This window comes from Gobio gobio (genome assembly GCF_949357685.1).
Source record: "Gobio gobio genome assembly, chromosome: 7".
NCBI lineage: Eukaryota > Metazoa > Chordata > Actinopteri > Cypriniformes > Gobionidae > Gobio > Gobio gobio.
Genome location: NC_137103.1, coordinates 48389816 through 48412314, shown reverse-complemented (window position 1 = coordinate 48412314; position 22499 = coordinate 48389816). Strand labels below are relative to the sequence as shown.

At 38.3% G+C, this 22499-nt stretch overlaps 1 protein-coding gene across 2 annotated transcripts; it reads right to left on the bottom strand.

Annotated features, from left to right (window-relative positions):
* Positions 1-14497: 14497 nt before the first annotated feature.
* asb1 (ankyrin repeat and SOCS box containing 1) lies at positions 14498-22179 on the bottom strand. Of its 2 annotated transcripts, XM_079822519.1 has the most exons (6): positions 22015-22031; positions 21896-21939; positions 19997-20138; positions 19233-19535; positions 16498-16880; positions 14498-15368 (listed from the first exon to the last, which is right to left on the bottom strand). In XM_079822519.1, the coding sequence occupies exons 3-6, from the start codon at positions 20071-20073 to the stop codon at positions 15238-15240; spliced, it is 894 nt and encodes a 297-aa protein (XP_079678645.1). In that variant the 5' UTR covers positions 20074-20138; positions 21896-21939; positions 22015-22031; the 3' UTR covers positions 14498-15237. The 2 variants fall into 2 exon arrangements, with proteins under 2 accessions (XP_079678645.1, XP_079678644.1); XM_079822518.1 differs by lacking the exon at positions 21896-21939 and having other exon boundaries at positions 22015-22179.
* Positions 22180-22499: the final 320 nt, after the last annotated feature.

The following is a 22499-nucleotide window of genomic DNA, read 5'->3' as shown; positions in this document are numbered from 1 at the left end:
TCAATGGTATGCTATATTGTCACATGTTCTCATCACACTGCATGATTCATTTGGCATCTAGTTATCTCAGAAATGCATTTTTCATCCAATTTTCTGTACAAATGTCTTAATTCTTGGCAGTCTGATCAAATGACCAAGATTCATTCATCAGACTGAAAATGGATGGTTAGGTCAGGCACACTGCATTGTGGGATACTTTTTGATAGGGACCCCCAAATATAAACGCAGCTATATAATGTATATATCATGTATAAATAAATTTGCAAACGAATTAATAATATTGAGATACTATTATAGTTTTTATTAATATTTTGACTTTTATTTTCCATTTTAGTTTAGTCATTTTGTTGTGGTTTTGTCTTTTTCAAAGTTTAAAAAAAATTTCAATATAGCTTTTATTAATTATTATTTCAGTTTTAGTAATTTTAGGAAACCAAGTTAAATTAAATGAAACATATGTTTCGTTGGCAAAAAATAAAATAAATTTTGTTTCAGGTAATTATAAGTATGCAGGACCATTGGAATGCTACTAAAATGTATACAATTAAAAAGAAACGTTAAACTGGCAATAGAATGAAAATATTTTGTGAATAATATATGATGTTCGACCAATCCGTATCGTCTAATCCAATCCGGATTATAGAGCATACGGTATAGAGCAGAATGAAACCATAATAATATAAAATAGTGTAAATTAACATTTTCTTTTCCGCAGAGCCCATTTTGAAAACCCCTGGAACACAGTACCTCAGTGAAATGTGCTCTTTTGTATAATGTTGTTCTGTCCACTGAATGACTCTCCGCTCTCATTATAGCCCATAAAACAGTTCTGCAAATACACAAAAACACATAAAGTCAAGCTTGAGTGGATACAACTTTATAAAATGTCTGCATGATGTGAGCTGTTTGGACTTGCTCCTGATCATCAGCTTGATTTAGTGATGAACGAAAAGTCAGATGCTGTTTCGCCACGTCAAGGGACGTCCATCGTGCGAATGAGATCACAGGCCTGGGGAACACGCACAGTCCAGGCCAGTGACCAGCTGTTTCTCCAGTTCCTGAAGATCTGTCCTTCGCTTCCTGCTATACAGCCTGTAATGCAACGAGCAGACGGTACACAGCTTTAGCAAGGCTGGGTTAAAAACAAGCAAACAAACTCATCTCATATCACATCCTCTTGAGGGGTAATCAGAGGAAGTCCCGTCAATCAATTCACATTTGCTGTGCGCTGCTGACATCCTCCTGACACTCGGGCCATCACTCAGCTTCAAAGACTTTCAATAAGAAATTCAGGGTCTAAAACAATTACTTGTAGAATGTAAGCACACTATTTTCAGTAGTCATGCACACATTTTTTACTTGCTGCCATTCACAAGAGATGACAAATTGTATTTTATTTTATAGTTCTCATAAAATATCAAATCCTGATCTAAAACGATGTATTATACATTTGTTTGGCCATTAAACTAAACCACTTAATTAATGTATAATATTATTTATTAGGTAAATAAAATCAAATTCATTACATTTAATCATTTAGCAGAAGCTTTTATCCAAAGCGACTTACAAATAAGAATAGAAGCAATCAAATAAATAATAATTAATATATCATATATAAAATATTATTATAGCTTTTAAAATTATTGTTGAACATTATATAAATAAAATGTGTGTGTGTGTGTGGGGGGGGGGGGTGTACTATATTTTACTATATTTGAATTTACCTAACATATAATTCATATATCCTTTATGATACATAAATTAAATGAGTGTTATGGAATTCCAAAGCTGTGCCAAAATATTAAATAAATAAACATACATATAAATGTATTTTACCAAACATATAATAAATATAATGGATATATCCTTTAAATTAATCATGTGTACGTGTAAATATGTATATATACACATACACAAATAAATATATATTCCATAGACATAATACATTATATATACACATACACATACATATACACATACTGTACATATATACATTTTATATATATAGTTATATATACTAATTATGTATTTAACATATTTAAACATTTAAAAATATACCAAAAAAAATCTAATTTTAATATAATTAATATTACAATAATTAGAAAAATAGCATCAGGCTCAGTTGAACTGACAATAATAATGCAACATATTGCAGTTATGAAAGATAAAAATAGTTTTTGGAAGTTGCATTCAAGATCCTCTTTGAATGTTTGAGTTGGCATGATGAGGAGACAACTTTCAGGCCATCTTGACCCTTGACAACTTTTTTTTTTTTGCTGAAGGTTCAGGGAGTTTATGCACATTGCCAACAAAATATGGGCCAGAAGATGACAAGCAAAATCAGCTCAGTAAACTGAGGATGCTGTCCTCATGATGAGTAAATTACAGAGGATGTGGATACTAATGAGCGCATGAGTTTTTGACGAGAGGGAGGCGTGTATCAGGGATGAAACATTGGAGGTTTGGAGCAACCGAATCATAAAAAGTGGTTGTTTGTGTCTCCATGTGCAATTGCCTAGGGCATAAGGCGAGATACACATCCACAATCAGGATGAGTCGGCTCTTCATTAATCATACGTTACGGAGTTTCCCTCGCCACTTAGGGCTCTTCTAAATAGCCAAACGTGCTGCCAGATACAACAAGAGCTGATGCTCAACGAAAGTCAAGTCTGCTGTGATTTTTAGGGTATACATTTACAGTCCTGTGTTTAACTTGAGGAAAGCTAGGCAGTACAGCACGTGCCTCACTGAAGCCAACCCAAAGCTTTGGTTAAAGACTGACTGAATGCGCCTATTTCTACAGGAAACATTCATGTCGAATGAGCTTGGAACGCAGGGTCTGTCTCAGAGGAGAGTCATTGTGAAGTATGACATCCGAGATTATAAATCAACAAGCCTCGCCGTGACTTCAGAAACCGTCTGAAACCACAAGAGCAATATACTTCATGATGGAATTCACCAAGGACCGGATCCTCAATCCACTGTCACGCAATGCTGACGAGATCCAGCGAGAGATTGCGAGCTTTCTTAACACACCTCAGAGTACCCAGCAATCATTGCTCCAAATAAACATTCCATTTGGAAATTTGTGCAACTATTACAATCAACCATCACAGGCTCTGCACTTCGTATTTTAGCACAACCACCCAAGATAAATATACCCTGCACTGTTTCGAAACAGGAATGTCAGGTATCTCTTGATTAAACTGGATGCAGTTAGCCAAAAAATGAACATTGTAATAATATTTGGGTGTCAGATAAAGGTAGCATCAAGCACACACCTGTCTCTCCTATTTAATATCAGGAAAAAAACAAGTAGACGGGAAATGCATATTCCTGACAGGAAGCTAAAGAGGTAAAGGCAGTCAGAGCCCTTTAGAGATCAAGCTGAGGTAAACGAGCAGAGCTAACCAGGCCTCCGCTCCGCTTAGGGAGTATCAGGTTCTGCCACATGGGTCAGCTAAGTCGACTTTTGTGTACCTTCCTATTCAAGTGCTGACTCTTCACATTATAGCCTCGTCACGGCCATCGATCCAATCCACCTGGGCTTGAAGGCTCCTGGGTCTCAGGACGCATCCATTTCCGTCTTTGCAAACTGCGCTAGGCGAGTGCATCTGCTGAAAAGGCAAGCAAGCACGGCATACATCAGGTTTAGGACTGCTTTTGATCCCAATGCACAATCAATTTGACATGATTTCTTTTGACCACTACTGTTAAATCATAAGCGCCAATGCAAAAGAAATGAATTTGTGAATTTGCAATCTGTATTTAATGTTGTGCAAAAGAGTGCTGCAGAAATGATGGCAAAATTTTTAAGCCAAAACCCAGAAACAAGTTGCATTTTTGCAGGTCTTTGGTTAATGCCTGAAATAAGGTTTTTTGGTGTTATAAAATACATCAGTAATAACCCCTTGCGTTTTTTTAAAGCTTTTTTTTAAATGTATTTACTAATAATGGGACAAATTAGACTAAATAGAGGGATAAATAGAGGTTGTCAAAATGAGACTATAGAGGTTGTCAAGGACATTAAATGTCATCACACCGAACAGGTAAACTCATCTACTCACTAGCAAACTATTTTAACTCAAATATTCAGGAAAATGTCTATAAATAAATATTTGAAAGAGTTGTCAGAAGCTTAGTGATGGTGATGTCATGTGACCGTTGTCTAGGTCCTTTATAGACTACGTTTAGCTTCCTGACAATTTGTAAAAGTGTTCATTTGTGAAGATTATCATAAAGAACAAAACATGAATCATATCATAGAATAATATTGGGGTTGAGGCTTCCAGGGTGATGCTAATTTCCGGGTTAAAGGGATAGTTCACCAAAAAAAAAAAAAAATCAGTCATTAATTACTCACCCTCATGTCATTTCAAACCCGTAAGACTTAAGTTCATCTTCAGAACACAAATGAAGATCTTTTTGAAGAAATCTGACAGCTTTCTGTCCCTCCATTGGCAACTATGCAACTATCACTTCGACACTTCTAAAAGTTCATAAAACTAATCCATATGATTCGAGCAGTTTAGTTCAAATTTTCTGAAGAGACACGATTGCTTTATTGATGAACAGATTGAATTTAGGGTTTTATTCACATATAAACATTGAACATCAGTGAACATAAATAGAATCTCAACCAAACCTGTTTGACGCGCGAGAACAAACCTCTTGCGGAAGCTCACAAGTGCTGCGTAACACGAGAAAGAACCTCATTGGTTCTTGCTGAAACTCAACGTGATGCTTAACACAAGAAAGAACCTCATTGGTTCTTGCTGAAGCTCAAACTTGATGCTAAACACGAGAATGAACCTCATTGGTTCTTGCGGAAGCTCAACGTGATGCGTAACACGAGAATGAACCTCATTGGTTCTTGCTGAAGCTCAAACTTGATGCTAAACACGAGAATGAACCTCATTGGTTCTTGCTGAAGCTCAAACTTGATGCTAAACACGAGAATGAACCTCATTGGTTCTTGCTGAAGCTCAAACGTGATGCTTAACACGAGAATGAACCTCATTGGTTCTTGAGGAAGCTCAAACGTGAGGCTTAACATGAGAATGAACCTCATTGGTTCTTGAGGAAGCTCAAACGTGCTGCGTAACACGAGAATGAACCTCATTGGTTCTTGCTGAAGCTCAAACGTGATGCTTAACACGAGAATGAACCTCATTGGTTCTTGAGGAAGCTCAAACATGAGGCTTAACATGAGAATGAACCTCATTGGTTCTTGCTGAAGCTCAAACGTGATGCTTAACACGAGAATGAACCTCATTGGTTCTTGCGGAAGCTCAACGTGATGCATAACACGAGAATGAACCTCATTGGTTCTTGCTGAAGCTCAAACGTGATGCTTAACACGAGAATGAACCTCATTGGTTCTTGAGGAAGCTCAAACGTGAGGCTTAACATGAGAATGAACCTCATTGGTTCTTGCTGAAGCTCAAACGTTTTGCGTAACACGTGTATGAACCTCATTGGTTCTCACACGTCAAGTGAACGTGCTTGAGCTTCTGTTTACCACAACTGATGTGTGAACTGATGCCTAAATTAAATCTGTTCATCATATAAAGTGATCTGAATCTCTTCTGAAAATTTGAACTAAACCGCTCAATTTATATGGATTAGTTTTACAAACGTACTTTTTGAAGCGTCAAAGTGGTAGTTGCATAGCTGTCAACGGAGGGGCAGAAAGCTCTCAGATTTCATCAAAAAGATCTTCATTTGTGTTCCGAAGATGAACGAAAGTCTTGCGGGTTTGGAACAAAATGATGGTGAGTAATTTTTTGGTGAACTATCCCTTTAAGTCAAAGTCCACTGTTGGAAATGAAGGTGGCTTAATGCAGTATACCTTTATTCCAAACAATGTGAGATTGAGTTGAACATCTCTCAACGCTGAAGAGGAAACAGGAGAGGCTTAAGTGGGAAGGAACAACGACAGCCAAAATCATCCTCCACCAGGACTGATCCTCTAAACATCTCTTTTCCTCCTTATTGGAGATCTGGGAAGCTCGTCTGTGCCGTCTTATCAGGGGAGGAAATGGTTGATTTGATGTGGCGTTGGGCCGTGGGCTTGGATCCTTTCCCACCCTCTGTCAGAAGGGTCATACTAGGAGGAATTGCCGAGGGAATCGCTGTAGGGCCTCCATCCAAATGAGACACCCCATATCCTCCTTCTACGCTGTTCACGGGTTCCACTTCAGGGTCACTTGATCCGAATCGCAGAAAGCGACACCCCTTTCAGAGTCTGTGAATGTGCTCAGAGTTACGTAATAGCATGATTCAGAAGTCTAAAGGCATGTGGTGGATTTGGATTTGGTGGTAGGGGGTTTCGTGACACACGATGATGCAATCCTGTGACTCTACCCGTTCTTGCTGTGAACCAGCATGCATGGCGTTCACAGGCCGCTTCCCCCTCGATTGTGCCTGCAGGTTTAAGTCTGGGATTCCAGGCTGCAGAAAAACACATTTTACTGCATTCCCATAGTGGTCGTGGAATTGTTATTTTCCTCTTCTTTTCCAGGGTTCCTGCTGATGCTGTTGTCTGATGGCGGTTTGTCAGCCCAGTGACAATTCCTGCTTAATTTCGAGAGGAAGCCCGAATGCCCTCAAACATGTCTGCTGATAGCTTTGTTCCTTGGCCAAGAGCAAACGGTTCAGCTCAGCTGTGGAGCTGCTCCCCAGAGCCAAAGCTTCACAGAAGCAATTAACCATGGGTAGTTTGGCTTAATGAATACTATCAATTACAAAGCCTCTGTACTTAAAGAGCTGGAAAAACTCTAGGACTGTGTGGTATTTCACATGAGGGAAAACGTAAAACATTCTACAAGATTATTTTTAGCAGTTTTGTGTTGCTTAAGATTGATGTTTAGTAATAAAATAACAATCTACAGCTAATGTGCATGATCTCTAAATCGACCTAGGTTAATGAACACCAACCCAGTGCTAAAAGGCTAAAGATGTTACTTGTTTACCTTTTGATTCGTTTCAGGAGGCAGGAGCTGAGAGTCTGGAACATTCATTTACGATTCTATCTTCCGCTGTTTGCCGCAATTCACAACTGCCAGGGCTGCTGGAAAAAAGTCAAATTAAGAGGCAATTTTGGTTTACTAATTAAAACACATTTTCTCCATTCAATATTTCCTGTCTTAAACCAAGCCACAGATTTAAGCGTCGGCTTCCTTTACTGTCAACAGGGCAGTCATGCTCTGAGATCTGACACACAAACGGCCGTTTGAGAGGAGAACTGCACCGGAAATACTATTGTAATTGATTTTGCATGTGTATGACACAGAAATGAAAAATTACCAATATTTATTTAATCGCTACCCTTCCTGTTATATTGACCTGACACAAAACAAGCAAAAATACTGTTTTACTTGGACTGCATATCAATAGTGCTTTTTTTTATGTGAACTATCCCGCAGGATGAGGAGGGGGAAAATCTGAACAACAAAAAGAGCTAGTCAAAGGTATGAGATCACTGTTCCAAAAAAATGTGCTGCAATTAAAGAAGGAAAATATAATACGAGTGCAAGTGCAAATTACTCTGATAGAAGGTGAGATCCGAGATTAAAAATGAACCAAACAACATGCAGCTGTTCCACAATTTTAACAAAAAGAAGAAAAAGTCATTTTATACTGACACAAGCACACATGCACTTTTATAAGCCTATATAAAATCTTAAGATGCAGTTAATTGCATTTCCGTTAGAACCAAATTAAATGCATGAGGAAATTGTCTGTTTCATTGGAAACTTAAGCTGTTTTTTTTTACATTTATAAGACAAAAATGCAATTAGTGGCATCATAAAACAACTGATAAGCTACAACTACAGCTGACTGGTTTATGTAAAAAAAATAGAAATAACAGGAAATATAAATGAAACTTTGCTTTATCTTTCAACAATAGACAAAATATCAGAATTAATCAAAATTCCTCTTCACAAAACCAAAAATGTAAATGTTTGTTATACAAGCAAAGAAACCTACATTTAGAAATGTTGAATGCAGAAGAGTCCAGAGGAATTGATAGACAAGGTATTGATGACCCCTAAAATATATGGTTAAATACATTCATACCTACATGCATGCATATAAACATAACAATGACCAAGAAAAAAAATATTTTTGGTGTCTGTGGAGAGAAAGAAGACATGGTGAGGCTTCACATGAAGATAGTGCCATCTAGAGCTCTGAGTCAATATACACCCATTAAACTGAAACTACGACAGCCATAACAAAGAGCAGATAAGTTAAATGCACAAACCATCAATATACAGTGCAATATAATCTTAAATGACTAAATAAAGGGAATTGATTTAACATTACAATACACCATATATAGTGCTACACGGATTCATAATAAAGTAATATCTACTATGAAGAATCTGTGTAGTTTTGCTGTGTCAAAGAGATGCCACTTGACCAAACCTGAATTGTGTAAAAATGAAGGGGTTCAAATGAAATATGCAGCAAACTGACAACTTACACTTGGATATAATGTTACATGGAGGAATTATGCTTTTCTATGTGTGTCTATCCACCTTATTTTTAACGTGGCCATTTGTAAATTGAATGTGCCTGGCCTCTGGTGTCATTCGTTTCCAGTTATTTTAGCAGTATAGAACAGCTCTTGATGCGGCTTGATATTGCAAACTGGTATCTTACCATATTTTAACGTATTGTCATAATTATAAACACTAGTTTGCAGTGCAAATAGTATTACCATTTACAGGACTTTGTTATTCTTCTAGTTACGTACCTATAGAGTGGTGCAGGTATGACGTCACTTTGTAGGCCAATCGGCAGTAAGCATCACACTGGTTCCCTCAATACAAACCTAATAGGATTTTCCCATAGGCGTTTGGATTATCGGTAAAAACAAGCTCTGTGAGCAACAAAAGTTTATGATCGTTTTGCCTATCAAGATAATTATCACAGATGAACAAAATATATGAATTTTGAAGCCTAAACGCAGTCGCTATAAGTACAAAGCTAAAGGTAGGGTATAAATGAAGTCGTTGGACTTCAACGTCACCATCAATAAGCTTCCGACAACTCTTTCAGCTTTTATCTAAAAACATTTTCCCAGAACATTTGAGTTAGAATAGTTTATAAGAGCACAATTATGAGCATAATGAGGCTGTAAAAGCTTACCTTTTCGGCATGATGACGTTTAATCTCCTCGACAGCCTGCAGTCCCATTTAGCCACTAGTTAACAACCTTGTTTCAAGACATGTAAAAGCTTAAAAAAAAAAATTCACAAGTGGGGTAATACTGATGTATTTTATGTCACAGAATAAAACGTGAAAGCGTCTTGAGCACAGAGACCTTATTTCAGCCATTTAAACAAAATCCCACTCATAAAAACTCATTGCCTTAAGGACAATGGAACCAGAAGTGCTAACATGCTAACTCGCTTCCATGTTTTGGCCAACAAAATGATGTAACACCTGCACCACTCTATAGTGGCCAATGAACTGTGGTGGTGAATTCCAAACAGGGTTTTTGCACCCCTGAAGGGCACTTCGGGAAGGGGACGCCATTTATAGAAGTGTTCCAAACAAAAGTGAACACCTGAATCCATTCACGAAGGGCCCTTCCTCAGGTCCGTTAGTGAAGGGAACATGCAATGGAAGTTTAATCTTTTATGGTCATGTTCTACCTTTCAGAATGAGTAGGGCATAGGGATGCTCATTTCAGATTGAAATTTGCTCATTCACACATTCACAGAAAATCTCTTAACTCCACATTGAAAAATAAGGTGGCCAAAGGTCACTGGGATGCAGCTTAGCCACGAGTAAGGGGCCGCTAAAGGGACAAAAATATGAAACGGGAGGTGGAAAAAATATGATGGGAGGAAAAATAAAAAGTCAATGCTTTTGCTTTCTCTCTCAAATGTTTTGCGTTCCCCCGAGAAACTTTGCGTTCGCTCACAAAACTTTTGTTTCCCGGAAGAACGCAAAAGTTTTTTGCGAGTGAACACAAAGTTTCTCTGGGAACGCAAAACATTTGAGAGAGAACACAAGACAAAAAAAAATTCCTCCCATCTCATTTATCTTTTTCCTTCACCATATCTGTACATGAGTGACTTGGTCGTCATGTTTATATAGCTCTGAAGGTGTTATTAAACTATTTTGCTAACCTCTAACCACATGCCTTTTCCCCTAAATCCCATAACAAACCCAAATGTGCAAAATAAGAGTTTTAGCCAAACTTTTTTAGCCTAAATAACATGAATAAAATTGTAACCCCCGTTGTTGCAATGTTATGTCACTTAAAGGACAACTCCGGTGAAAAATGAACCTAGGGGTAATTAACACATGGTTACAGAGTAGATCGTTCTCTGGGATGCGTTTTCATGAAAATCGAATGTAAAGAGTTTTATCTGTAAAAATAGATTAGCTTATAACGCTAGTATATGGGGCATAGAATAAGTAAAATTAAATCGCTAGTTAATACCACTAACAAGGCTCAAAATAGCCTCACACTAACACGGTAGCATAATGAGGGTCCCTACATGCAAACCGAAGCATTGAGAACTTTGTAAGTGTACAAACAGTTTAATAAGAAGATACTTTATAAAGACAGTACATTACGCGTATACAGACAGGAGCCATCTTGGAAAACAGTCTTGACGAATCGAGCCACGAACGCTGTGCTAAGCTGAACATAATTCCTATCGACCAGCTCACTTAGCACAGCGTTCGTGGCATCCCAGAGAACGATCTACTCGGTAACCATGTGTTAATTACCCCTAGGTTCATTTTTCACCAGAGTTGTCCTTTAAGGACAAACAACTTTTATCCTTAATATCCCCTACATCTGCTACAGCCTTAGGCCCAGATTTACTAACAGCTTGCGTCAGCACAAACCCTCTTTTTGCATAAAAAAAAACAAACAAAAAAAACAAAACACTTTCAGGATTTACTAAAGACAAGCAGAGAACAAAATAGAGGTGTGGAGAGGCTTATTTTTGCAGCTGACCTTATTGCATATGCGTTTGTAGGAGTTTCCCTTTCAGACGCAAAATTTATGGGAGGAGAGTATTTAAATGAATCATGCAAGGTGACTTACTAAGGTTTGCGCTTGTCAATTTACTGGTATTTGCGGCATTATTTAACGGCCAAAAAAAAACCCCACTATCATGGAATTTTGAAATTTACCTTTCATGTAGTGTGTAACATAGATCTAAGTGAACAAAAACATCCTGCAAAGTTTGAAATATGACAGTGCACCGTATATATAGTTATTTTCTTTCAAAAGTAAGAGTCGACTCTGAGTCATTTTTAAGAATCGTTAGAAGACCGAAGCTTTTTCTCTGACTAGATGACGTCAACTTGTCAAGTTATTTGAATACGATACGCCCACTTATTGCGCTCCAAGACGCCAGTGAAAACTAGAAAACATCATGGCGACGAGACGAGGTGTTCTGAAGTGCGACTCAAAAGCAAACTTTTTTCATCTGCCCAAGGATGAGCATTTGAAGACTAAGTGGCTTGAAGACAAACCATACATCGTCGCGATTGTGTGTTTATTTAATCGTCAAATGTCTCTATTTGCATGTTTCGCGATCTCAGGAAGCTTTTATTATGGACTTCTATTATGGCACATGGTATCTTCTTCGTCTGTCTGTACCATATATGGACTACATGTGCACAGAGCGCCCTCCGGCTAACAGTATGAATTGAAAACAACACATAAAAGCCTCAATCGCTCATTATTAGGCTACATCTGCGCATTTTGAGGAAGTATTGAATAAAAAATACTCCTCTGTTTAGAAATTTGACACAGACATATGAGAATCTATCAATATGTCTCCTCATCTGCACACTTTTGAACTAAAAGCCCTAAGGAATGTTGATTTGTCGCGAGTCTTCGTGAGGAGAATAGAGGAGTTTTTTTATGAATGAGATCAGCTGAGGCTCATATTACAATCAAACGGTACCGACGCGGTTTTCATTTTCATAACTCCTGACACATATTAACAAATTACTGTCACTATACGACTTTGATGGGCGTTCCGTTTCCGAAAATATCTGCACAGACTATATCAATCACAACTGACTGGGTCATCGGACCAACCAATCACCGCAGATTAGCGTCACGTAAAGGCGGGGTTTTGAAAAGTGAATCACTAAAGGAATCATTTGAGAATCGCTGTCAAAACAGGTAAAAATAAATGCATATTATAAGAAAACTAAAGTCTTTTTTGTCATTGCATGCATGGAAAACTGTTGTTGGGGACTTCTAAAACAATATTTGGAACATTTTAAATGCCATGATAGGTGCTCTTTAAATCAGACGTTGCTCTTGGTAGATTGCGTTGGTCATTATGGAAATGATCCGGCTGCGTCTGTGTTCTTTCATTTGTGCGTCGCCAGTAGATCACGCGCAGAACTTTCCACTCCGATCTGCACTTTTTGGTTTTACGCATTAATTTGCCCTGTTTAGTAAATCTGGTCCTTACTAGCTAGGTAGCAAGATAGGGTGCTAACTTGATGGCAACAAGTTGCACCAGGGACCACAATTTTTTTTTAATCCTTTTTGTAGGTTATATTATAAATTGTACTTACATATTTATTTTGGATAGGCAAAGGCCAATTGAATCTGTCTTTTCTTGTCACTGCTTCCCGCTCCAGTTCAAATCAAGGAGTTTTCATTGAACATTCCATCCCGACTTGGGAAATGGCCAATCACAAATGAGAATTTTGGGATGACTTTAGTAATTCAGGATCCACCCATCTGGACATGCATCCTGGGATTTCTAAATGGCCACTTTCCAGATCCGTTGTTGAAAACTATCGGAAAAAGATGACAGTCACTCAAGATCTCCTGCTGACATATTGACTTTAAACATAGGTAGCTTTGATCAAGTGTTTGATGGCAGCATAACAGCAAAAATGCACAGAGGGGAGATTATTACAGGGTACTTATGAACAACAGTGCACTTAGTAGTGTGTGAACCCACCTTTCCCCCATTGGGCAGACTCAGACAGAGGGACTGCAGTTGTCTACGAGTCCACTGGTGATTCGTTGGCAGAGTCCGGCCTTTCCCAGGCTTTGCTTTCCACTGTTTGTGGTTTTCAGAAAGATGTGGTTTTAATGTCACAGCACACTAAAGTTATAGTCTGACAAGGAAAAAAGTCAGTTGTACCCAGAGAGTGATCATGATGGATGAAGCCTGGGAAATCTGCGATATGGTTGAAAACCTCAGTGGAATCAGTACAGATTAGAGGCCATTACATGATGGTGAGATATGATAGCTCAATATGATATCTGCTGCTAAGACCCCTGAGAAACTTGTGGGCAGGGCCTCTGTAAAGACAGGATCAATCTTACAGGAAGTATAAATCACTTCCTGTGCTGAATGTTAATTACGTTTTTCAATAATGAGATTTAGCAATAATTTACATGCTGAGAGTGAAGAACAATAATAAGCCCTTGGGGTTAAAACAAAGCCAGCTAAACACAAACACGAACAAACTAAGCTCATAGGAGCATGGAGTGGTGTCCAATAGGTTTTCCATATCAGTATTGAATTGAACAGTGGTAAAAAAGGTAGTCAAGTTTCCGAACCAAGTAAAAGTACTGATACTACATCAAAAAGTGGTAGTTTAATGGAAATGAAAAAGAAAATAGTACCTAGTTAAGATTGTTTTACTTCTATTCAGCAAAGATGCATTAAATTGATCAAAAGTGATAGACATTTATAATGATACAGAAGATTATATTTCAAATAAATGCTGTGCCTTTGAACATTCTATTCATTCAAGAATTCTGAAAAAAGTGTCAGTTTACACAAAAATATTATGATAATAGGAAATGTTTCTTGATATTTTTTTTCTAATGAGTATGTTCTGTTTTATTATCATAGCGTTTTGGTTTCCCTGCAGGTTTCTGCCTGCGTTCCCTAGCTAGTTTCCCTAATTATTAATTAGTTCACACATCTGTTCCATTAGAACTTGATTTCTCTCCCCATGTATTTAAGCCCAGAGTTTCCTCCGTTAAATTGTCCTTGTCCATGTTAAAAGTGGTTGTGTTTACTCCCACAATCTCCTGAGTTTTCTGTTGTGGATTTAATAAATAAAATTTTTTCTCCTTTCTTTGTGCGCATTACTACAAAAACCAGTCATAGTGACAAATTTTTCTTCAGAAATTATTTCCGAAGGCTCATGTTACACTGAAGACTGGAGTAATAACTGCTGAAAATTCAGCTTTGCCGTCATATGAATAAATTCCATTTTAAAATACACCAAAATAGAAATCAGTTATCTAAAAAATTGTTAATAAAAAAATCAAATAAATGCAGCCTTGGTAAGTATTTAAGTGCTATTGTTGACAGTATATTCTGGAAATAAAAACAAAAACGCTTATCAGGCAGGATGTTTAGACTTTTCTGTGCACTTCCTACATTGCGCACCACTCCGCACTTTTCGCAAGAACTGAAACATTTTAATCTGGGTTATGAATAACGAGACAATCAGAATGTATCAGAGTGCAAAAAATATTTATCTGGATAAAAAAAAAAAAAAAGCGAGGTAAACAAAAGTTGCCACAAATTAAAATATTCAAGGAAAGTAAAGCTACTTCAATAAAGTAAAGTACAACAAATAATAATGTGCAAAAAATACAGGGACTATGCAAGGCAAATTTTCAGCATAAAAACACCAATATATTAATTATAATAATATTAAATAGTCATTACTTTAATGCTGTAACAACTGTTGGCACAAGCTAAAATAACAAAAATAAGACCAATATCAGATTAGATTTTCTCTCATCATTTTCTCTCATCAGTGGTGTTTTTTCTCTCATCATTTTTCTCTCATCAGTGGTGTTTTTTCTCTCATCATTTTTCTCTCATCAGTGGTGTTTAATATTGTCCTTCACTGCAATAAGCCACAGGTAGTCTGTTACAGGTATTTTACTATTGGTAAGGGGTGTTCTTTGGCAAGTTGAGTATCGAAAACTCTCTTAAAATGGCCGCAACAGCATGTTAATTAAATATTTTTTGCTAATATGCTTATGCATTATACTCACAAGAATGTAGTATTCTAAGCTCCATTTCATGCAGTTTTACCATTAATTTATTCCACAGATTTCCCCCCAGAACCAACACAGAAAAGTGCCTTTACCTAGTCATTGGTTTCCAATGCAAGTAATGTTGGGGAGCGAGTGGACACTTTCACCCTCAAGTTAATTGATCATCTACATGGAGAAGCAGAGCCACATCAATCCTTGTGAAAAATAAACCTTTTGATGATTTCTGGCAGCTGAAGGGAAGAGATGCATGGCAGACGCTCCTTGCCCATGATCTTCCGGATTGTAATGCGGCACAGGTGCATCAATCTCCTCGGGTTTCCTGTGTTAGAAAACAATATTAGTGAGCGCAGGTAATAGCAGAGCTCGAAGAACTTTAATCAAGGAAATGCAATTACTCTGCCTCAATGTTTATTGTAGATCTAAACATATTTAGCCAATGCTTTGCTTACAATGTTGATATTTGTTTTTGCTTCTAAGGAATGCCTATACTATATTGGCAGAGATGTACAGTAATTGTTAGTTATGTATGTGTGTGTGCCTACCATGAGAAGGAGGAACATAAGTGTGTGTGCTCAAGGACACAAAAGACTGTGGTTCTTCTCCTAGAACCTTAAAGGATTAGTTCACCCAAAAATGTGAAAATTATCCCATAATTTACTCGTTCTCAAGCCATCCTAGGTGTATATGACTTTCTTTTTATTTTAAATTGTTTTTTTATTTAAAACACTGCTGATGGTTTTTAAAGCTCTTCATGCTCTGGCCCCAGGCTAGCTGGTATCATTCATCCCCATGTAGCCCCTAGGTCCCCTTAGATCTTCCAGCCAAGCTCTGTGGAACCAACTACCACCTGACATCAGAAATTGGTAACGGCCGTACGTGAGTCTAGTTCCGGCCGAAGAGTGACCTCTGACCCGACGTATGATGTAGAAGTAGCGTAAGCTTAGGTGAGAGAAGATGCCTCTCACGGTTAAATAGGGCTGTGCAACAATTTCAAGCTCCTCCGACATTTCTCTTTAAAATTCTCGTTTTAGACTTCTAATTAGTGACCAGTTTGGTTTTGCTCTATCAGAGGTCACTCTTCCGCTGGAACTCGACTCACGTATGGCCGTTACCAGACGCCAGAGACTATAGTTTATAAAGTTATAAATATGGATATTTTTCTTACAAAAACTCATCGATTAACTTCAGAAGGCCTTTATTAACCCCCTGGAGTCGTATGGATTACTTTTATGTTGGATGGATGTGCTTTTTGGAGCTTCAAAAAGCCCTATTCACTCCCATTACAAAGCTTGGAAGACCAGGATATTTTATTAAATTTTCCTCACCCTGAAACCATTTATTTCCAGGCTTTAATGAAATAAATCTAATATTTTTTGGACTGCACTGTATAAAAATGTGCACTTGTGCATTGCATAATATGAATGACCCATCAATAAAACACAACTTACTTTTGGCCTCCTGGAAGATTCGAAGAGCTTCAGCGTTGACCTTTGAGCGAACCGTGGTGTCAGGATCGAGGTTGTCCCAGGGGACTAGATATGGGTCAGCGCCATGGTCCAACAGCAAGCGAACAAAGGCTGGTTCGCATCCGAGCTTCAGAACTGCATCCAGCATACAGGAGGCCCGGCCCCTGACCAGCGCTTCCCTGCTCACAGGGCCATTGTAGTTGTAGTTCGGGTTGGCCCCGGCATTCAGAAGCATCTGGAAGCAGGGGTAGTGGTGGTAAGCAGCACTGATGAAGAGTGGACAGGCTGCCAGAGTTGCCAAAATGCGGGTGCCGTACATAGCCCTCTGTTCCAGCCGGTGGTCAATATCAACATCAGCATTGAACCTGTGTGCATTACAGGGCTCATACAGACTAGGGAACTTGCTCATAGCACACACACACTCAGTCAGTCAGAACTTAACTCCCAATAAAGCGGTTCTTATTTACATATTTGTTCTGTTTATTTTGAACGAGTGCTAAAATCCTGATTTATAATCGCGAGGTCATCTGACAAATCACCATATACATACTACAAGTTAAAGACAATGGCTGTGCTGTAATTTCAGCCATATTTACAACTATATTTACAAGTAAAATGATAATAAGGGAAGAGAGAGAACGTCAAAAGCAATAGAATTGTTTTATCTGTTTGTTAAATGCCCAAAAAATTGTCAAATACATCTAAATAAAACCCAAATTGCAAAACAATAAAAATCGCTGCAATAATGGGGAAAAAAACACTACATTTGGTGAACAAACCACCCAATTGGTGACATGGTTTGTACGTTTTGTGCAGTAAATTATGGCTCAATAATTATAATAAATATACAGGGAGTGCAGAATTATTAGGCACGTTGATTTTCTGATCATATTTTTTTTCCAGGCACATTTGACCAATTCCAAACCACAGTAATCCTAATAACTACTATTGATTTAGTATTTAATAATGTATAAGTGATATATAATTGTTCATGAAGGCTGGAAATGAAAATCACCTTATATTCAGGTGTGCAGAATTATTAGGCATGTTTTCTTTTACAGATAAATTGAGCCAAAAAAGAGATTTAACTCAGACTGAAAAGTCAAAAAGTATTAAATGCCCATGAGAAGGATGCAATACTAATGCAATACTAGACATTGCAGTTAAGGCATGACCATTGGACAGTGAAATGCTCGTTGGGTCAGCAGGATCTGACAAAAACAGGTGGTGAAGAAAAGACACCTGTTAACTGCAAAAGAATTAAGAATTAAGGTGAAGAATTAAGGGTGAAACCATCAGGAACCCTTTAGTCTCCAGCGCCACCATTTTCCAAAGCTGCAACCTACCTGGAGTCTCCAGAAGTGCAAGGTGTCAGGATCTCAGAGACTTCAGTTAGGTAAAGAATCCTAAAAAATGACCCCCACTAGATAAGAATCAGAAGCTGAAGTGTTGTAAAATACATGAAACCTGCTTTTTTATAGGCTTTATAGGTTTTATAGGTTGAGAATGACTCTTGAAGGACCAGTACCACTGTTTGAAGAATTTATCTTCCAGAATCTGGCAGTACGTTTTGGGAGTTCATTTTAGTCCATCCTGAAGTCCGTTTTGCAGAGATGGACTAAAAATGAACTCCCAAAACGTACTGCCAGATTCTGGAAGATGAATTCTTCAAACAGTGGTACTAGAGGATGTGGTGCTGGTCCTTCAAGAGTCATTCTCAACCTATCTGTCCATAAAGCCTATAAAAAAACCTTCTTCATGTATTTTACAACACTTCAGCTTGTGATTCTTATCTAGTGGGGGTCATTTTTTAGGATTCTTTACCTAACTGAAGTCTCTGAGATCCTGACACCTTGCACTTCTGGAGACTCCAGGTAGGTTGCAGCTTTGGAAAATGGTGGCGCTGGAGACTAAAGGGTTCCTGATGGTTTCACCCTTAATTCTTCACCTTAATTCTTAATTCTTTTGCAGTTAACAGGTGTCTTTTCTTCACCACCTGTTTTTGTCTGACCCTGCTGACCCAACGAGCATTTCACTGTCCAATGGTCATGCCTTAACTGCAATGTCTAGTATTGCATTAGTATTGCATCCTTCTCATGGGCATTTAATACTTTTTGACTTTTCAGTCTGAGTTAAATCTCTTTTTTGGCTCAATTTATCTGTAAAAGAAAACATGCCTAATAATTCTGCACACCTGAATATAAGGTGATTTTCATTTCCAGCCTTCATGAACAATTATATATCACTTATACATTATTAAATACTAAATCAATAGTAGTTATTAGGATTACTGTGGTTTGGAATTGGTCAAATGTGCCTGGAAAAAAAATATGATCAGAAAATCAACGTGCCTAATAATTCTGCACTCCCTGTATAGTGTGACATGTGAAGGCCAAGTATAGTAATCCATACTCATAGCCATAGAATTTGTCCACTTCACCCATCCAAGTTAGTGCACACACATTAGGAGTAGTGTGTAGTGAACACACACACTGCAAACTGTGGACACACACACCCGAAGCAGTGGGCAGCCATTTTTTGCTGTGTCATTTCCTGCCGGTATTGAGCATCAAACCCACAACCTTCGGGTTTCTCTCTAACCATTAGGCCATGACTGCACACTCACATAAGTCAGTCAGTCAGTCAGTCAGAACTAAACTCCATTTTTTAAGTAATGACAGAGTTTGCCAGAAATATTATTTGAGAAGCAACCCCACCTGATCAGCTCTGTTAGGATGTCCACTCTGCCCACTTGTGCCGCGTGGTATATGGGTGTGCTTCGGTGATGCCTGCTGCCGTTCGGATCAGCACCGGCCTTCAGAAGGATCTTCACACAGTCCAGGTGTCCATTAACCACAGCCATGAACATAGCAGTCTGACCCTTCACATCCACCAGGTCCACTCCAGCTCCCTGAGAGATCAGGAACTCCACGCATTTGCTGTGACCCATCATGGCAGCAATACGGAGGGGCGTGCAGGGCAGCAAACCACATGACCAAATCAACTTCTCGTTGATTAGCCTAGAAATAATTCAACGTTACACATTTCAGCTAGCACAATCTTATATTCTGTGTTAACATAACTAAGCAACCCAGATCACCATTTGAATTGGACAAGAACTTTTACATTTATGCATTTAGCAGATGGAAAGCAGTCAAGGCTTGTTCCAAAAGTCGCTAGATGATGACATGTGCTAATTATCTAATACATCATCACTTTGTATTTGCATTCTGCCTAATGTAAGCATTTTACATTTATTTCCTTCTCTTACTCTCTGTGCTTACTTACAGTACAACACAATTTTGGTAAAGAGTTAGCCCGCCGCTCTACGTGGGCCCTAAAACGAAACCATTTTGTAGTAGGCGCTATATTTTCTCTTTTTTTGATAATCCGTTACAGGATGTGTCACAATACAGAAGAAAAGATCTGACGCTACTACTCCCATCATGACTGAACGAATTAATTCAGAAGGAAATTTCACTGTTTGAAGCCGTCTTCTTGTAGTAGGGTCCTGAGAGTGTCTAGATCTCCCAAATGGGCAGCGTTATGTAGACGCATGTCCTCACTCGGTTCCAGAGGCCTGTCGCCGAATTGCTCCTGGAGCCATTCCCTCAGGTTACGACCTAACAGAGAAACAGAGACCAGATCAATAAATTATGATATATCTGTATAATAGGTTCATATTCAAAATATACTCAATAATAAATTTGTATCTGTAAGTGCCTTACTCTAACTCATAGAGGTATGAGATTGTTTTATACCTACTGAAGTGGCTTTCATATACAGATCTACGAAAATGTCCTGCATTAATACTGCCTTCACGTGCTATCGGAAATTTCCTAATTCCCACTTTAGAAGTCGTGATTACGAGCTTGTTGCATTCAAGTGCTTTGTTGTCGGAGTGAACAGGAATCATGGTGGACACCAGGTTATTCTTGCCTATTTATTGGGAAAATCTTATTAAAACCATCATCATTTGTAGTCTCCATGCACCGACAACCATATAAACATTCCACATAGTCCGCTTTCTGCTGATTCTGTAATTTCAGTCAAATGCAGGCTATTTTCGCTGTGTACCAAACATACAATACACTTCATATGATTACTCACATGTAAATATGTACTACGTTAATGTCAAGACAAGACGACCAAGCTGTTTTGGTCCTGCACTGGACACAGCAGTCCAGTTCTCCCCGCCACCATGTTTAAAGCTTATGACACGCCCATCTCGGGAATTGGGGTATCAAAATTATTTCCGAACTTCCCAGTGGTAAACACGACATCAGAGGGCGTTCATGTGCAATTTTTACCTAGGAAACTCGTATTTACGATAAGTCCGATAGCACGTGAAGGCAGCATAACTGTCAAACTACCCTGTCAATCCCACAATTCCCCGCTAAACTTCCATAGGAATAAATTGAAAACACCCGCTATGCTGCGTGTCAGTGGACGATATGGTTTAAATAATTCAACTACAGGCATTGTGAATATTGTTTTCCTACTTGCTAAATACCATATCATTGTGGAGCAATTTTCATCCATGCTTTGAACATTTTATGAGTGAATTCAAACTATTTTACTCCTCACTGAAATTACTGAAGAACTGTTGTGCTCTGAAAATATCATTGGACATGTCCACATTTCTTGTGCTTTACTTTTTGTTCTCCTTCATTTTATTGTGGATCCCCTTACTATTATTATTATTTTTTTTATCTACGCGTTCTTGCATTCTATGTTAAAGATACACGAACAAAAACAGTCAGTGGACGATATTTTCGACCCCAGTCAAGTAAATTCGCGTTCGACATCAGCCACGCCTCTCGCGATGTTTGCTTTATCGTAGATGAAGTAAACAGCACTTTTGAATTTTAGACATAATAACCAGAAACATTTCCCTAGGTTATGTGCTGCTACAGTGCCTTTATGTACAAGAAGAAAGTTATAAACAAGCCTCTATTATTTAAACATGAGACGACAGGGGGAAAACTGTCCTACTTCTGAAGTCGTGATTACGACCTCATTCCATTCAAATTTTGATTTAAAACGGCGTTCGTGTCCATTTTTCCAACTAGGAAACTATATTTACGATCATTCCGGTATCACGAGAAGGCAACAGGTGACACGTTCAGCTTTAAATGGGATTCAGCTTTTAAATTTAGTTTCAGTAATATATGCTGCCTTCACGTGCTATCGGAATTATCGTAAACACTAGTTTCCTAGGTAGAAAAATGGACACGAACGCCCTCTCAAGTCAAAATTTGAATGCGAAGAGCTCGCAATTACGACTTCAGAAGTGGGAAGTACGACAATTCCGATAGCACGTGAAGGCAGCATAACCTTTACGGGTATGAAATACGTTTTAAATATGAATGTCTCTCACTTGGGTTCACAAGAGGCTTTTCAACTACACAGTCCCCAATAGATCTGCACTGAACATAATGCCATGTTAAATAATTCTGTCCATAGTCAGACATTCAGTTCAGAGGTAGAATGACATACCAGGTGTGTTTGGGAGCTCAACATTCTCACCATCAGCCATCATGTCCTGTCAGTCTACTTCTAAATAATGTCATAACATAAACCACATTCACTGACTAAAACTATCGCGAGCGACTGTGTTTTATGTTGTTTTTAGCAGCAGCATGGACTCGTGGCTGCATCTCTGTAAGAGCTTCTCTGATTGGTTGACTTGCAGTTGTCTGGCTCAGGCTCATCTGGTCTTAAGGTGGACTGCTACAAATTAGGTGGAAATACCTGAGGAGATATTTAGCCTACTTATCTTATGCTTTAATACAAAGTGACTTAAAATGATAATACAACGAGAGGTATGTTTTATGCAAGACAGACAAATACAATTATGCTACAAAAGAGATGGATGTGGATTTGTGCACAGTTCTTCATAATGTACTTCAATAGTGACTAGCACAGCATTGTTGCATGCACGTTTATTTAGCAGACGTTTTACTACAAAGTAATTCACAAGG

What these genes read in the sequence shown, in the direction of transcription:
- asb1 (XM_079822518.1), bottom strand. Translation starts at nt 22,057, where the DNA reads ATGATGGCTGATGGTGAGAATGTTGAGCTCCCAAACACACCTG. An exon ending in CAAGAAGACGGCTTCAAACA is followed by an intron (nt 19,536 to 19,996) that starts GTGAAATTTCCT and finishes AATTATTTCTAG; the next exon opens with GCTAATCAACGAGAAGTTGA. An exon ending in ATCCTAACAGAGCTGATCAG is followed by an intron (nt 16,881 to 19,232) that starts GTGGGGTTGCTT and finishes TAATGCACACAG; the next exon opens with GTTCAATGCTGATGTTGATA.